This window comes from Hemiscyllium ocellatum, chromosome 3 (genome assembly GCF_020745735.1).
Source record: "Hemiscyllium ocellatum isolate sHemOce1 chromosome 3, sHemOce1.pat.X.cur, whole genome shotgun sequence".
Taxonomy (NCBI): Eukaryota; Metazoa; Chordata; class Chondrichthyes; order Orectolobiformes; family Hemiscylliidae; genus Hemiscyllium; species Hemiscyllium ocellatum.
In genome coordinates, this window is record NC_083403.1 from 22,307,538 (window position 1) to 22,322,778 (window position 15,241).

The window sequence follows — 15,241 nt, forward strand, 5'->3', positions numbered from 1 at the left end:
CGGCTGGGTGGATAAAAAAGTGGTTGAGCAACAGGAGACAGAAAGTATTAGTTGAAGGGAGTTTCTTGAAACGAAGAAAGGTGACCAGCGGTGTTCCACAGGGATCAGTACTGGGGCCACTGTTGTTTGTATTATACATAAATGATCTGTATTATACAAGTGACTAGTTCTCCCTGTATTCCATGTGATCTAACTTGGCTAACTGGTCTACCATGAGGAACTTTGTCGAATGCTTTACTGAAGTCCACATAGATGAATGCCCACCACTCTGCACTCATCAAAACTCCATCAAGTTCGTGAATCATAATTTCCCATGCACAAAGCAATGCTGACTATCCCTGCCTTGCCTATACAAATACATGTAAATCCTGGCCCTCAGGATTCCCTCCGAGTACTTGCCCACCACCAATGTCAGGTTCACCGATCTATACTTCCCTGGCTATTCCTTACTACCTTTCTTAAACAATGGCACCATGCTAGCCAAGATATGTTAATTCTGACATTCTGAACTTCTCAGCAATTCCCTCAGCTCTGCCTTTGACTCCCTTGACCAAATTCTCAAACAATTTCTTCCTCGCATTCTAGGCCTTCTCCTGATATGACCCTAATCTCTATGTCCTTAAATTCAAGTGTTGCAGGCTTGAACAGACAATTGATTTAGCCAATCACTAAAAAATATACTAATTTTCATAACCATCATCTAATGCTTTTATGCAATTCTCCAGACAATCAGTGATTTTCTGATTATTCCTACTAAAGAGTTCAATATCAACTGCAATCACTAAGCATTGCACTTCCTGTCTGATAAGCTCAGTTAGAATAAACATGACAGCAGGTAAAGGTTGGGATTCAGCATCATCTCTCGGCTCAATCCAATTCTAACTTCAAAATATTCACACTCCCTATTTCTGGCGCTTCTTAGCTTCCTCACTGCAAGATATCTTATATCTCTTTCCCCTATTGCCTCCATCCTCAGCTCCAAATAAGGCAAGAAGTTTTGTTATAAACTCAGAGTCAATGTACAGGACGGATTCAGACCCTTTGGTATCCTATATCAGATATCCTAAATCTACCCATTTGCCAGCACTTGGCCCATATCCCTCTAAAGCCTCCCTATTCATTCATATACACATCGAGATGACTTAAATATGGTAATTGTACCAGCCGCCACCACATCCTCTAGCAATTCATTCCATACACGCACCATTCTCTGAAAAAAATTGCCCCTTAGTTCCCTGTTAAATCTTTCCCCACTCACCTTAAATCTATGCCCTCTGGTTCTGGACTCCCCCGGCCCAGGGAAAGACCTTGTCTATTTACCCTATCCAAGCCTATCCAACCTCGATAAGGTTGTTGATTTCTATGTTTGGAATATGGGTAGTGTCATTGGAGTAGTAATTGAAAGGCCCAGGTGAATGTTCTGGGGAAGTGGACTCAAATTCCACCACAGCAGCTGATTGAATTTAAATTCAATTAATAAATCTGGAACTAAAAACTAATCTCAATGGTGGTAGCTATGAAATTAATATTGTGGGTATCAAGAGGATACACCACACCACGGAGGACTGTTAAGACCAATCTAGGTTCCCAAATTAATTACATTCCAGTAGAGATATTCCAAATCATGAAGCTTCAGGTTGAGGAAGGATAAAGTGGCTCTCCTTCTTAATTCACCCCCTTCTTTCAATCCCCTTGGTTTATCACATGGTTAATTTAAAACCAGACTGAATGAGTTTATTACTTGTAGAAGCTGAGAATTCAGCTAGAGGTAACTTACCCCTGAACTCCTCACGTCACAAGTGAAGGCAGAGGATAGGAAAGCACAAAAGAGAAAATGCTAGGGAAGAAGCAGTACTTTGAAGTAGCATACAGCAGAAAATATATTTGAACAGGCAGTTTATTCAGATATCCATAAAAGGCAACAGTCAGCAGTTACTTAGCAAGCATCTGTATTTAGCAAGATAATCACATGGTATCCCTCATGAGGAGAATCTTGGGCACAGCAGGTAGGTGATGAGAACAGATAACGCCTGAAAATAACACAAAATAGAAATTCTGATAAAAACCATATGTTGCAGTGCAACTTTTGTGACAATTGAGACCCAGGATACATAAAATATGAAACTAGATTCTAGTTTACAATGGAAAAAAGGAATGATTGACACATTGTTCCAGAATAAACTATGTTGCATGGAACCATTGTAACATAAAAATGTACATAAATGGTGTTTTGAGGCTGTACTCAGCAGAGTATCTCTGAGTTTGACTCAGAGACCTCTCCCGCACACATTTCATACAGTCAAAGTGACACAAGGTTGAATAAAGTTGCCTTGCTAGAATCTACTCAGTCCTGAAAATTCAATCTTTGCAAAACCTTCCATTATCAAGCTACAAGGTTTAAAACAAAAGCATGATGGAATAATCTCTATTTGCCTGAAGCATAGCTCCAACAACATTCAAAAAACTATAAACAGAAAGAACTGCAGATGCTGGAAATCAGAAACAAAAACAGAAATCCCAGCAGTGTAGGATTGAACAAAAATCTCCATCATTTAAAATTCTGGACAAGTCCCTGGACTTCCCAAAATTTTTAAAAGTTAAAGGGGACACCTGGGCTGAGCTCTAGGAAAAATACACAAAGAATGAGATGGCTGCTTGGAACTCCAATTTACACCTCCGCTCCAAGAAAACAATCAACAAACCTAACACTCTAGATTGAGTTAAAAAAAATCACACAACATGAGGTAATAGTCCAACAGGTTTATTTGGAAGGACTTGCTTTCGGAGGGCTGCTCTTTTGTCAGTGGGACAGGATCATAAGACACAGAATTTATAGCATAAGATCATAGCGTCATGCAACTGATATGATATACTGAACAAACCTAGATGCTGTCAAGTCTTTCATCTTTTAGAATGGGTTGCAGGTTTCAATTCATGAATATGTAAATCCCAGAACTTCTTTCAAGTCACATTCCCGAGATAACTTAAGATTTTTTTTTAAAAAAGGTGATATCTCAGCTCAGACAATGCATTAAAAGGTGTGAGGTTAGAGTCTGTCTGTATTCCAATCTTGAGTCAGACTGGTTCTATTCCCAAAGTAGGAATTTATAAAATGTCACATGCATGCAGCAGTTACTCGTCAGATTTGGCCAACATTGTCTATCTCACACACTGCAGGCAAGGCTGCCCAGAGGCATGGTACATTGGTGAGACCAAGCAAATACCAAGACAATGGATGAATGGACATCAGGCAACAATCTCCAGACAGGGATGTTCCCTCCCAGTTGGGGAACACTTCAGTGGTCAGGGCTATTCAACCTCGGATCTTCAGGTGACCATCCTCCAAGGCAGGCTTCGGGATACAAAGCAATGCAGAGTGGCTGAGCAGAGGCTGATAGCCAAGTTCGATACCCATGAGGATGGCCTCAACTGGGGCGTGGGAATCATGCCACATTATAGGTGAGCCCACTACACTATACACTCATACACATACCCTTACATACTCACACTCATACAGACCCTCTCTCATACACACATTCTCTCAGACTGACACACATATAGCCACGCACACACCCTCTCAGGCTTATACTCCATCACACTCTTGCACATACTCTAGCAAGCACACACATTCTCTTCCACATACACACTCCCTCCCTCCCTCACGTACATATAAATGTATGGGGTGAATTTACATTTTGTATATGCAGGTACATTCTATTTTGTTCAAAAAGCACAGAATCTGTGACATTTTGTAAATTCCAACTTTGGAAATAGAACCAGTCTGACTCAAGGTTGGAATACAGAACGACTCTGAACTCACTCTCTGCATTGTCTAAGCTGAGATGTTGCCTTTTTTTTATAAAGCATTAAGTTATCTCAGAAATGTGACTCAAAAGAAGTTCTGGGATTTACATATTAGTGAATCAAAACCTGCAACCCATTCAAAAAGACTTAACAGGAATCTAGGTTTGTTCAATATATCGTATCAGTTGCATGACACTATGATAGTGCTTCTCTAGCTAACCGACAAAGGAGCAGTGCTCCAAAAGCTAGTACTCCCAAATAAACCTGTTGGACTATAACCGGATGTTGCATGATTTTTAATTTTGTCCACCCCAGTCCAATACCAGCACCTCCTCATCAACTCTAGACTGAAACTAACTTTTACACCTTGGGTTACCCAGCACAGTCTACACAGATACCAAACATTCAACTTCAATCAAAATCCATATATACATACTCTTAACTATTGGGAAGCCAACTGACTTAAGAAGGAAACACAATGGACAACACAGATTTGAGGGGAGATAATGGGGCACACAGTCTTATAACCGCTAGCCCTGCTTGCTTGACATTCATTCATTTATTGTCACATGTACCAAAGTACAGTGAAAAGCTTTGTTTACAAGCAGTATAGGCAGATCAAAGTAGCTAGGATGTAACAGATCAGAGTAAAAAGACTTAGACAAAGGCATTGAGGTTATATTGCATAGGGTGTATGCTGGTGAGATCAATCTTAGCAAGATCAGCATTATTTGAGGCTACAGAGTCCATTCATCAGTCTAATAACAGTCAGGAAGAACCTGCTGCTACATATGTTCAGGCTGCTGTATCTTCGCCATCCTCTCAAAAATCGATCTGACCTGAGAGAGAGCCTTTTTCAACAACAAGCTTCTGCAGAAACAGCTTCCCCACAGGCTTTGAGCCCCAACAAGCAGCTTTGAAACCAAGAACCATAGAGACCAAATAGAGAAGCTAAATTGGGAAGCCAAACCAAGGACATCCAAGACGAGGGGTGAAACCAGCCAAACGCTTTCCAAACAAGAGCTCCCAGACATAGGCTGATTCTGAACTAAGAGAACCAACAGCAAGAAGCTCAGCAACAAGACACACTTTAAAACTGCATTTTTCCCCAGCAGTGACCTTAAACTCCTAAGACCCCAAAGTTTCCAACCTAGTTAGCAGGGAGGAGAAGGTGGGTGGTGACAGTGCTGAGAATCCTAAGGGTAGGAAGCCTGATTAATGTTTGTAATTTAAAACTGTTTAGCTTTTAATAGTCTCTAATTTAATAGTGTATTTAATTACTGTTATCTATATCGTTGTCTATGTGAATTTCATTTACCTTTTTTCCTTGTACTCTACTTACCTTTTGTATTTAATAAACACAAAGATTCTATTGCCCTGAAACACCCTTCTTCATTTCACATTCCTAAATAAGTCATGTCAGAACCAGAGATCCGGAGGTGATTCGAACTGCCTAAAAATCAGCAAATTACTGATTACAAACCAGAACCCTGTAGCAGATCTGGTAGCATCTGTTGAAGAGCCACTGGAGCCAAAACATTAACTCTGATTTCTCGCCACAGATGCTGCTACACCTGTTGAATTGTTCCAGTAATTTCTGGTTTTGATTCAACAAACTGTTTCTTGTCCAAGGAAACATAACCCATTCCACCACTTACAAGTTCCACTCTCGTCACCACCAACCAACACAGCACAACAGTGTGTACCTCTTACAAGATGCTTTGTAGCAACTCATTAAAGGTCCCTTTGACAGGACTTTCTAAACTTGCAACATCAACTACCTAGAAGAATAAGGTCAGAGATCACACGACACCAGGTTATAGTCCAACAGGTTTATCTGAAATCACAAACTTTTGCAGCCTCGAAGAATAAGGGCAGCAAGAGCATGCAAATATGACCCATATTCAAGTTGTCCTCAAGTCACACTCTTTGAAATTCATTGCTGCTCCTCCTTTGTTGGGTCAAACTCCTGGAATACACAACATAATTCTGGGTATTTCTATACCCCATGGGTTGCAACAGTTCAAGGAGACAGCTCACTTATTGCCTTCTTGGTTGCAATAGGGATGGGCATTGCCAACAAACGCACAGCCTAAGAATTAACAAAATAATCCAAATCATCCCCAATCCTGAATCCTAACTTTTTACTATGACTTATTCAATCATTCCTGAAAATCCAGAAGTACACTTTTCTCCTTATTTGTGCAGAACTTACAAAAGATCTGCCAAATTGCAGTTTCCCTTCCATAAGTACGTTTCGACGTTTAAGTGCCATTAATACATCCTGAGTAATAGAATCTTGCATGTTCTCGAACATTGACATCAGGCTCATCACGTAATGTTTCCCCTCCTTTTAATAGTTTTTGTTACCTTTCAAATCAATGGGGAAAATTCTAGCATCTTGGAAATGCTAAAGTATCAATATGCTTTTTAAAAAAAAGTCTTGTGACAATCACTCTTTGAAATGACATATCTAAATAAACATCGGGACTTCGCTGTTGGGTGTATAAAACAAAAGTGAATTCCTCACCCGCCTTCACTCTCCACCTCCTCGGAGCTGACAGAACCAAAACCCACAGCGGAAACATCTACATCTCCATCCTCCAAGACTCGCTCGCTTCTCTTCCTCTTCCTGGCCGCCTTTCTCGGACTCCGCTCCGGCCCGAACTCACTAAGTTCTTTCCGCACTCGTTCCTCCAGGCGAGGCACGGCCTCCTTCAGGCTTTGCACCTCGCCCTTCACCTCCTCCAGGCTCCGGATCAGCTCACTGAGCGTCTCCAAGATGTCGGCCTGACGCGGCGAGGGGAGCCTGGGCCCGGAGGCTTTTAAACGTTTGTGAAACTCAGCCCGACTCCTCGCAGCGGAGATGCTGCTTTCGTTCTCTTTGGTCCTTCGGTACCAGGCGACCGCCAGCGTGAGGCCGGCCGCCCCGATACCCACCCCTGCTAACAAGCCCAACACCAGAGCCTTGCCATCGGTTGGCTGCGTCATGTCCGCGAGCGCCAGCCGTTACTCCAGTCGGTTAGAAGTGAGCGCGAGCAGCAACTACAGTTTGAAACCCAATCGCCACCTGCCCGCACCTTCACCTTTCCTATAACAACTCGCTGGTATTAGCTCCACTGAAACAACAACCTCTCCCTTCATCTGCTGTCATACGCGATTAATAACCGCCCACTCGGAATTCTCTACTCACGGCTGCAACAGCCTACTTTTGCACTGTGAATGACAGCAGGAAAGCGAAAGTCTATTGAGCACTCACTTTCAGGTAGTTTTTATTTTTAAGAATCGATATCAGAATTGTTGATCTACTACCGTAAAACGATTATTTCAATTCATTTTTCTGAAAACATTTACGTGTTTACAACCTGTTGCGCAACATTATAGCGGTGACATTTTTGTTCCATTAATGCTGACGGTTCACTTCTACAGTTCATGTATTTGAAGGGGCGGTTGCGCTTTGATGTGAATTTGCATTCATTTAGCCCTTCATAAGCATGTTAACAAATTAAAGTTGGAAATGTAGTTACGTGAGGTATTGGGATAGTGACCAAAAACCCACAGCAGAACGTTTGAGTCCCAGAACCCACTTCCGTGTAAACATCAGACCCAAAACGAAACCTTGTAAGAATCACCATAGGACCAACCTTAAAATAAGTACTTTTGGCTTATCTGGTCCTTGACTCTATGCAGGAAAATCATTCCTACTCAAGGTTTGGATTAAAATGGTATCGTTGGGAATGACATTGTGACTGAAGCTATTTGGGTTACTTGAAATGGCCAAAGTGGCTTATTGGTTGTTCTTGTCATTTGCAAGAAAACAAAAGTAACCATATTCATTGTCTATTGCCTGGTTTTCCACTGGGTTTTGGTGATTAATATTTATCTTGATAATCCATGAGGACAATTATGATAATCCATGAGGACAACTATGTTTATCTTGGTGAAGATATAGAAGTAACTGTAATTTCAGGAACCTTCAGGAATCAGTTAGGATTTCCAAAAGTTAAAAAATCACACAACACCAGGTTATAGTCCAACAGGTTTAATTGGAAGCACACTCGCTTTCGGAGTGCTGCTCCTTCATCAGGTGGTTGTGGAGGACACAATTGTAATACACAGAATTTATCACAAAAGTTTACAGTGTGATGTAACTGAAATTATACCTTGAAAATTACCTTGATTGTTCGTTGAGTCTTTCATCTGTTCGAATATGATGATAGTTTCACTCCTTTCATGTGTAAATCACAAAATTTTTTTAAAAGTTGCATTCTCAGGTTAACTGTAACAATTGGTGTTAGCTAGACAATATGTTGAAGGTGAAAGCGAGAACTGCAGATGCTGGAGATCAGAGCTGAAAATGTGTTGCTGGAAAAGCGCAGCAGGTCAGGCAGCATCCAAGGAGCAGGAGAATCGACGTTTCGGGCATGAGCCCTTCTTCAGGAATTCCTGAAGAAGGGCTCATGCCCGAAACGTCGATTCTCCTGCTCCTTGGATGCTGCCTGACCTGCTGTGCTTTTCCAGCAACATTTTGAAAATATGTTGAAGGTGGAGTGTACAAATTCACTCCACAAACGTATATGTATATGTGTGTATGTGAGTCTTTGTGTGTGTATATTGTGTATATGTATGTATGTGTGTCTGTCTGTCTGTCTGGGTTGGGGGGTTGAGAGTGTGAGAGAGAGAGTGTATATGCGAGTGTAGAATGTCCCAAGTCTGCGAGAGGGTGCATGTGGGTGTGTGTGTGTGTGTGTCTGGGCTGGGGGGTTGTGAGTGCCTGTGAGAGTGTACATGTGTGTGCGTGAGTGTAGAGTGGTCTAAGTCTCTGTGAGGATGCATGTGAGTGTGGGAGTGTGTGTGTATCTGTATGGGTGTGTATGAAGTGTGGCATGAATGAGGAATGTTCCCAGTTTGACTGGTCCGTGAGTGCATCACAATGGATGTTTCAGCACTCTACAGCAGCATCCCCCACTGACAGCATTGCGGCAACAGCCTCAGTACTCAACACCAACAACTGCCAATCTTTGAACACCGTCTTACAACTCATCCGCTTTATCCTCGATCACAACGTTTTCACCTTTGACAACCAATTCTTCATTCAGACACATATTGGGAACCACATTTGCATCCCAATATGCCAACATCTTCATGCACAGGTTCGAACAAGACTTATTCTCGATGCAGGGCCTCCAACCAATATTATACACCAGGTACATTGAAGACATTTTCTTCCTCTCGACCCATGGCAAGGAGTCACTGATAAAACTATGCAGCGATATCAACAAGTTTCATCCCACCATCAAACTCACCATGGACTTCTCTCGACTATCTGTCTCATTCTTGAACACATGCATCTCCATCAAGGATGGACACCTCAGCACTACACTCTATCGCAAACCCACAGACAACCTCACAATGCTACACTTCTCCAGCTTTCACCCAAAACAAATTAAAACAGCCATCCCCTATGGACAAGCCCTACGCATACAATCTGTTCAGATGAGGAGGAACGTGACGGGCACCTGGAAGAACTCCGAGATGCCCTTATAAGAACAGGGTACAATGCTCAACTCATCAACCACCAGTTCTGACGTGCCACAGCAAGGAACCGTAATGACCTCCTCAGGAGACAGACACGTGCTGCAACCGACAGGGTACCCTTCGTTGTTCATTACTTCCCAGGAGCTGAAAAACTACGCCATGTTCTTCGTGACCTGCAATACGTTATCAATGAGGATGAACACCGCACCAAGACCTTCCCCACACCTCCACTGCTTGCCTTTAAACAACCGCCAAACCTCAAACAGATCATTGCTCGTAGCACGCAGCCTGGCTTTCAGGACAACTCCATACAACCCTGTCATGCTGCAAGACGTCTCAGTGTGGACATGGATACCACCATTGCACGTGGGGACACCCGCTCAGCCAATGCTGCCTATCTTATACGTTACAGGCAAGGATGCCCTGAGGCATGGTACATTGGGGAAATCGAGCAAAGGCTACAGCAATAGATGAATGGGCACCACACAACAATCAACAGACAGGAGTGTTCCCTCCCTGTTGGGGAACACTTCAGTGGTCCCGGACATTTGACCTCGGACCTTCGGGTGACCATCCTCCAAGGCGGTCCTCGGGATAGGCAGCAGTGAAAAGTGGCCGAGCAGAGGCTGATAGCTAAGTTCTGTACCCATAGGGAGGGCCTCAAACAGGACCTTGGATTCATGTCACACTACAGGTGACCACCATTGCACTATACACACATACAGACACTCCTAAACACACACACACACGCGTGCACACAGACACTCACACACACTCTTACAGACACACACACTCCATATTCACACATACATCGTCTCAGAGACTTAGATCACTCTACCCACACGCACATACATATACACTCTCTCTCACAGACACTCACAACCCCCCATCCCAGACACACACACTCTCACACTCCCACATGCACCCTCTCGCAGACTTGGGACACTCTACATTCACATATATATACTCTCTCTCTCACTCTCAACCCCCCAACCCAGACAGACAGATACACACACACACACACACACACACATATATATGCACACATATACATATATGTTTGTGGGGTGAATTTGTACTTGCAGAGTTACATTGTACTTTGCTCAAAAACTGCATGAATTCATGTAAGACTCTGTTATCTCACCTTTTAGATTAGAATCAGTCTAAACATTATGGCACAGACTGAGAACACAGGGGGGCTAACACCTTCAACATATTGTCAAGCTAACACCAATCATTACAGTTAACCTGAGAATGCAACTTTTTTTTTAAAAAAATTGTGATTTACACATGAAAGAAGTGAAACTATCATGGTATTCGAACAGATGAAAGACTCAATGAACAATCAAGGTAATTTTCAAGGTATAATTTCAGTTACATCACACTGTAAACTTTTGCTATAAATTCTGTCTCACAATTGTATCCTCCACAACCGCCTGATGAAGGAGCAGCACTTCGAAAGCTAGTGTGCTTCCAATTAAACCTGTTGGACTATAACCTGGTGTGTGATTTTTAACTTTGTACACCCCAGTTCAACACCAGCATCTCCAAATCATGATTTCCAGAAGAGTTGAGTGCTCTAAAATCCCGATTTGAATTATAGGATTATTTAGGTTTAGCTTTATGCTTTTTCAGTTGAAACAAATTTTGTAGCAATCCAGAAAGTAAAAACATGGGAAGGGGGAAATATCTGGAAAAGACTGACTCCATCTGTTATGACTCATTTGGGAAAATGCACCAGTTCTCAAATCCCACTACTCCTGGGGTGACCACAGAAATTAATGATTTAATCAAAAACTTACTTTTTTACTTTTATTGTTCTGTAAATCAGTAAATACTCCTGATTTACTTTTGGAATCAAGTTAGCAGAAAACGGTATCCAAGTTCCTGTACTTAACAAGTGTTTATAGTAAGTAAGCAAATTCTACTCATGAGTACACTGTGACTTTTGAGTTTCTCCTTTTAAAACTCTGACCATCTTTTAACACCCCTTCACATATAATCAGACAGACATAGACTAACAAAAAAATTGTTTTGTGCGTGGAGAGAAGAAAAATTGGAAAACACAGTTCAATAGCAGGAGTCCAAGGGCTTGATGAAATGTTACTTTTGACTTGCCAGGACTTTGTTTTTCAGTCTCCCAGATTTTTTCACTGCTTCACAGGAGGTGCAAAGCAATTGGTACGCTAACTATAAAGTCTCTTAGTCACAGGTTAAAAACAGCGGTGCACAGTAAGTGGGGGAAGGGGTGGAAAATAATTGACTTTCTTCTAACGTCTGTCTTTTTATTGCAAAGAGGGAGGGAGAAAGAGACTACTAATCCTTCCAGAAGTCAAAGGCTTCTCACTGTATTGTTCACACCCACAAGCTGTTCAGCTACCCAGAAAAGAATCAGAGTTGTCACCACAACAGGTCACAAACTCATCAGCTGCTTGTTACCAGTCAAATCTCGGTTTACGTACATCCCTGTGTTATGCTGTCTACAAACATCTTCCCCCACAGCTTGAACAAAGTAGTAGTTATAAACATTAAACACAATTTAAAAAATAAATCATTCATAGCATGATCGTTTCACTGACTAGGTCAGCATTTATTGTCATTCCCAATTGCCCAAAGTGCAGGTAAGAGTCAACTATATTGCTGAGGATCTGGAGTCGCACATAAGCCAAGCCAGGTAAGGATGGCAGTTCCCTCCCTAAAAGGCATGAGTGAACCAGATAGTTTCATTAACTTGTTTTCAAAAGTGCAGCAATTCTTTATTTTTTCCATTTTATTCTACAGTCAAAGATACAGAAAATAAATTGATACACCCTTCACACATGTCACATATACTCAGATTTTTCAGTCAACTGTGAAGCTATGGTGCTTAGTTCTGATCTGGAAGAGTGCACCACAAGTAAATAGCCATCTCTATGATATGGATTTCCTCTTTCAAAACACATTTTGAGTCTTTGAGTTTGATACAATTGAATCTCCAAAGTTCCAGCAAATATTAATGTCATTAATCAGGATAATTAGCCAATCATATTTAAGTAGTTTCAGGTATATCAAGCCAGGAAGTAACAAGCGTTCATTAGGCATTACTTAAATTTTAGAGAACAATATAAATGATTCTGACATATGGATGAAATTAAGGATATCATAAACTTTTAAAAGTATATGGATTTTTTTTATCATTAAAAGATTAATTTATAAAACCAGAAAGATTAAATTAGTTTCTAAGGGCCAGTAAGCTATTGAGCAATAATTATGAACTTAGTACAGGCACACCATTCAAAACCAAGTTACATTCATTTAGCAAAATATGCAAGAGGTGATTTTGTAATGGTAATGACACTGGCCTAAATCAAGACAAGGGTTCAAATATCACCATTATTGATGGTGAAAGCAAAATTTATTAAAAATCTGAACTAACAAGTTGGCCTAATGGTGCTGGTGTAGGCACTTTTGGTATTAAAAAAGCTTCTGGTTCACTATTTTACTTTGGGAGAGAGATCAGTTATCCTTAACTGAATTGCCTACATGAGACTCTGGGCCTACAGCAATGTAGTTGACTCTTAACTGCCCTCAGAACAATTAGGGATGGGCAAGAATTGGCCTATATCTAATGGGTTTATACTGCAAAATGAACAATGTAAAAGGGTTAAAAATCACACAACACCAGGTTATAATCCAACATGTTTAATTGGAAGCACACTAGCTTTCGAAGCTCCTTCATCAGGTGATAGTAAATGGGCAAATGTAAAAGGGCACATTCTTGTCAGTTTAATGGTTGCAGGCTGGATACTTAAACAACACAACAGCATGTGAAGAGGTGTGAAATCACACACAGCAATTTCCAAATTTCAGTGTTCTATTGCACATGTGTAATCTGCAAATGCACATGTCAGTTTCAGAGGGTTAACAAGAGAGAATGTTGAAAAAATCCACTGAATTATCAGGTTCTTGTCAGCTTTCTTTGAAAGCAATGATGTGGAGGTAGTAGTGTTGGACTGAGGTGGAAAAGTTTTAAAAAATCACACGTCAGATTATACTCCAACAGGTTTATTTGAAAGTACAAGCTTTCAGAGTGCTGCTCTTTGTCAGGTAGCTAGTGGAGCAGGATCGTAAGACAGAATTTATAATAAAAGATCAAAATTTCACACAACTGATATGATATATTGAACAAACCTAGATTGCTGTTAAGTCTTTAATCAGTTAGAAGGGGTATGCAATTTTCAATTCATTAATATGTAAATCCCAGAACATTTTCAAGTCACAGACCCAAGATAAGTTAAGGTTTTATATGTATGAAAAAAGACCACGTCTTAGCTCAGACAATGCATTAAAAATGTGAGGTTAGAGTCTGTCTGTATTCCAACTTTGAGTCAGACTGGTTCTATTTCCAAAATAGGAATTTATAAAATGTCACATTGACTGACAGCCTACATACAGATTGTGTGCTTTTTGAAAAAAATAGAAATGTATTTATGTGACTCGTCCAACTTTGAATATCTCATCTGCTGCAGGCAAGGCTGTCCCGAGGCATGGTGTATTGGTGAAACCCAGCAGATGCTGTGACAACGGATGAATAGATACCACACAACAATTGGGGTGTTCCCTCCCAAGGGGGAATACTTCAGCTACGAAGGACATTTGGCCTCAGATCTTCGGGTGAGCATCCTCCAAGGCAGACTTCAGAATTCACATCAATGCAGAGTTGATGAGCAGAGGCTAACAGGATGACCTCAACAGGGATCTTGGGTTCATGTCACACTAGAGGTGGTACCACACTATACACTCTTACACATACATTCACACACAAGCACACATACCCACTCACACAGACCCTCTCTCATGCATACTCCCTCTGTCACTGTATTGTTCACACCCACAATTCACAATCGCGCGCACACCCTCTCACAGTCATATATTCGGTCACACCCGTGCACACACTCTACCAAACACACACACATGCTCAGATGCACACGTACACACTCGCTCCCTCTTTCTCACACACACACACACACACACACACACACACACACACACACTCTCTCACTCTCTCTCTCTCTCTCACACACATACACACACATATAAGTCTTTGGGGTGAGTTTACATTTGCAGATTCATTTTATTTTGTTCAAAAAGCACACAATCTGTTGGCAGTCAGTCAATGTGACATTTTATAAATTGCTACTTTGGAAATAGAACCAGTCTGACTCCAGATCAGATTCTAACTCCACACCTTCAATGCATTGTCTGACCTGAGATATCACCTTTTTTTAAAAACCTTAAGTTATCTTGGGACTATGACTTGAAAGAAGTTCTGGCATTTACATATTAATCAATCAAAACCGCATCTCCCCATTCTAAGACTTAACAGCAATCTAGGTTTGTTTCATACATCGCATCAATTGTATGACACTTTGATCTTTTACTGTAACTTCTGTGTCCTATGATCCTGCCCCATTAGCTGATGGAGGAGCAGTGCTTCAAAAGCTTATACTTCCAAATAAACCTATTGGACTATAACCTGCTGATGTGTGATTTTTAACTTTGAAAACCATGACAGCAAATACAAAAACACAAAATTTACAGATTGGCTCAGCCAGAATATCATGACCATCAAACACTGCAGTGACAGCTTAAATGCTAAGCTAGAATCATTACTATTATTTTTGATGTTGAGAAAGAATTTAACCTTAACTTCTGAGATAAACAAACCTTGAATTTCAAGGAAAACATTTGGTATGGGAGCAGATGTCCAGATTATCTGTTTCTTGATAAGACCACAGCCTTGACTTTTGTTCTATATAAACATCTACTGATGTCAATGGGTACTAAATCAATTGCTTTGGATTTCAGTATGTCATCTATTTTGGAAGCTGAAAGATATTACATAGATAATAATGTTACA

The 15,241-nt window shown here is 41.0% G+C and overlaps 1 protein-coding gene and 1 long non-coding RNA gene across 2 annotated transcripts in view; one reads left to right on the forward strand and one right to left on the reverse strand.

The window, feature by feature from the left end:
* Nucleotides 1-7,010, reverse strand: part of LOC132831058 (regulator of microtubule dynamics protein 2) — a 131,408-nt gene extending 124,398 nt beyond the window's left edge. Inside the window, exon 1 of the mRNA XM_060849113.1 lies at nucleotides 6,335-7,010. Within this exon, the coding sequence (XP_060705096.1) occupies nucleotides 6,335-6,795 (461 nt within the window). The 5' untranslated portion in view covers nucleotides 6,796-7,010. The remainder of the gene's footprint in view (nucleotides 1-6,334) is intronic.
* Nucleotides 6,343-14,856, forward strand: LOC132831074 (uncharacterized). The gene is made up of 2 exons (XR_009646477.1): nucleotides 6,343-7,069; nucleotides 13,851-14,856. It is a non-coding gene; the product is annotated as an uncharacterized LOC132831074 (long non-coding RNA).
* The last annotated feature ends 385 nt before the right edge of the window (nucleotides 14,857-15,241 follow it).